The sequence below is a fragment of the Adiantum capillus-veneris genome, chromosome 11 (genome assembly GCF_014529385.1).
Source record: "Adiantum capillus-veneris isolate H3 chromosome 11, ASM1452938v2, whole genome shotgun sequence".
In the NCBI taxonomy this organism is placed as follows: domain Eukaryota; kingdom Viridiplantae; phylum Streptophyta; class Polypodiopsida; order Polypodiales; family Pteridaceae; genus Adiantum; species Adiantum capillus-veneris.
In genome coordinates, this window is record NC_140941.1 from 149,102,095 (window position 1) to 149,104,813 (window position 2,719).

The 2,719-nt window shown below is 43.1% G+C and overlaps 1 protein-coding gene across 1 annotated transcript; it reads right to left on the minus strand.

Moving 5' to 3' along the window:
• Positions 1-212: 212 nt before the first annotated feature.
• Positions 213-2,379, minus strand: LOC147448204 (uncharacterized). The gene is made up of 3 exons (XM_086524516.1): positions 1,556-2,379; positions 1,225-1,354; positions 213-789 (listed from the first exon to the last, which is right to left on the minus strand). The coding sequence occupies exons 1-3, from the start codon at positions 2,370-2,372 to the stop codon at positions 495-497; spliced, it is 1,242 nt and encodes a 413-aa protein (XP_086380642.1). The 5' UTR covers positions 2,373-2,379; the 3' UTR covers positions 213-494.
• Positions 2,380-2,719: the final 340 nt, after the last annotated feature.

Sequence of the window (2,719 nt, forward strand, 5' to 3'; positions counted from 1 at the left end):
ACCTTTGCTTAACGTGGAACATATCAAATATAAAGAACCAATGCAAGCCCCTAAGCAGGACTCTTGGCTCCATCAAATCGTTTATAAAGTAGCATGAGCGAGAAAGCAACATTTAAATTACATGTGCTACTCAAATACAAACAAACTAGAGTGACTTCAACTTTGTGGGACAGGATGAATTGTTTTGAACAAAAGTGCCATGAAAAGATAGCTCGTCTAATGCACTCCACGTTCCCAATGCTATTTGCGTCATGATTATCAAGATTCTTAAAGATATTTGATGTTTGATTTGAAGGTGTTCTAGTATTGGCCACTGTCTCGTTATTGGCCCCTTTACCCTAGTGCTTGTGGGGGGAGAATTGAACCATATAGCTAACATAAATGTAACCTTGGTCCCATTTTCTTATGCGTAACAAAACAAGTTGAATTGGATAGAAGTACACTTTGAAAGCTTCACACCTGAAAAGGGAATTTTACAAGAGGAGACTGCCTTGCTAATGAGAAATCCAGAGACTAGATTTCTTAGGGGGATTTTCCAACATGAGCTGCCCAGTAGATAGTAGTGTCAAAGTATATGTCTCCCCGACTTCATCGTTCTCCACAGCAGTGTCGGTGTGCCAGAAAATTTCTCCTGTGTCTATGGCGCTGACCACTAGGTTCCCATTCATCAATAATTGTGCTTTGCACGATTTATTGATAATTTGAAATGCACCCGAGCTCCAAACAACATCATTGGTTTGAGTGTCTATGATGCTCAATGCACAACGATGCTCCATGACTAATTGGTACCTATGTCAGATCATTTACAAATATACTTATTCATGAATTCCACTGCGGGTTACCAAAAACACGTCATACATATTCTCATCAATCATGTTCCACAATTATCACAAGTTTAGTACCCAAGAAAAGGGGCCTTGATTGTCATTTTCTCTTGATTCTCAATAAAATGCAGTGCATTGGAAAAATATTTGATTTTAGTGAATTGTAGGAAACACAGTCCGTAAATGTAATAATACCTTTAATGCTTATTTTTCCCCCCTTCAATTATGAAGCTTGAAATTTAACCAACCCCCAATGAGAATACCCCTTCCTTTTTCCTTCGCCTACATGATCTCTTTTCATTCAACTTTTAGTTCCCTTTCTCATCCTTTGAGTGGAACTACAACTTTCCATTTAGAAATTCTTAAACCCTCCCTTTTTTGAATGAGCCTAGCTATATACCTGAGCGTTTTTTCTTCAAGCATCTCAATAGGGTACAAGGCACTGAGGAACGGCTCTCTGGTGTTGATGAGACTTCGGAATGTCTCTCTGCATCCTTGACTTGGGTCTGCCGCTTGCGCGAGGCGTAGCCCTAAAATTATATTTACAAATGAAGCTAATAAGAAAGGGCAAGTTTCTGTTCTCTCTCTCTCTCTCTCTCTCTCTCTCTCTCTCTCTCTCTCTCTCTCTCTCTGATCTCTCTCTCTCTCTCTCTCTCTCATACTCATATACACACAGCCACTCTCTGACCTTGTTTAATCGTTAGGTGAGTTGTTAGCCAACAATAAACAACCTGTTTCTCGGGCATCTGGGCTCAAGTTACTCCAGAAAATTGGTTGCAAGTTGCTCCAGAACCTAATTGGGGGATGGTCGTGACCAGGCCTTGCTGCTTCAGGGTTGAAGCTAGTGAAGAGTGGTGGGGGATCAGGTCTTCTTGCTTTTGCTTCTGGGTGCAAGTAATTAGAGAAATATGAATCTGGGGGCGGGGGATATAAAAGCCCCGGTGGGTAGGGAAATGCGGGGTCTGTGGGATCTATCCGGGCTTGACTAATTTGGTAGTCGAGAGCTAGGTTTTGGATAATTGAGGTGACGAATCGAAACCCGTGGGTCACGGCCTTGAGCCGCACGGAATAGGTATACAGCCATCTCAACGTTTCGTTTATATATTGGCTAGATAGCTCTCCACAATTCCATTTGATGGCCCGCAGAGAGCCTCGATACAGTCGAAATGCTGACTCTGAGTCTACAGTGACGAACTGAAATCCTTCAGTCCATGAATACTGTGGCCGGAACGCATTTTCTTCAGCCAATGGTGAAGGCTGATTCATCATTAAAAAGTTGAAAGCCTGCTGCATTGCATCATGGAGGTTAAGCCTGACATCCTCATTTGCAAGGACGTCAAACGGGATTGTGTCGGGGCTTTCTACACTAAAATGGGGAGGTGGTGGTGGAGCTATTAAAACAAGTGGAGGAGGAGGTGGCGGCGGTGGGGTTCTCAAAAGAATAGGCCGTGGTATGAAGGGGCTACCACCTTTAGCCAAGGCGCTCAACATAGACAGAGAACAATAAATAATTAGCACAAGAAGCAGGTTAATTGCTTTTGCGGCCATGGTCAAGTCACATACACTCCTTTGATACTTTGATTCAGGGGAGTTGGCCTTATAAGCGCATCCACTACCGGTTTAACCCCTGAGACATGCGCCGCGTGTGGACGCAATCCCGTAAAACTAGCTTCGAACGGCTATGAAAAGAAAAAAAAACATATAGCTTGAAGTTGCACGAGTGGTAGCGGTGCCACCTTCATGATTTATCGATCTAGCATGCCTTAAATGTGAGGAGCACGTAGATTTTGGGTCGTTAGGGCTTAGGCTGGCCATTAATTTCATGATTCATTGACCTATAATGCAGCACGCGTGAGAAGCGCGCATGTGTATTGAGTTGCTAGTAATAAAGCTGA

What these genes read in the sequence shown, in the direction of transcription:
- LOC147448204 (XM_086524516.1), bottom strand. Translation starts at nt 2,372, where the DNA reads ATGGCCGCAAAAGCAATTAACCTGCTTCTTGTGCTAATTATTTATTGT. An exon ending in CCCAGATGCCCGAGAAACAG is followed by an intron (nt 1,355 to 1,555) that starts GTTGTTTATTGT and finishes ATATAATTTTAG; the next exon opens with GGCTACGCCTCGCGCAAGCG. An exon ending in CTTGAAGAAAAAACGCTCAG is followed by an intron (nt 790 to 1,224) that starts GTATATAGCTAG and finishes GATCTGACATAG; the next exon opens with GTACCAATTAGTCATGGAGC.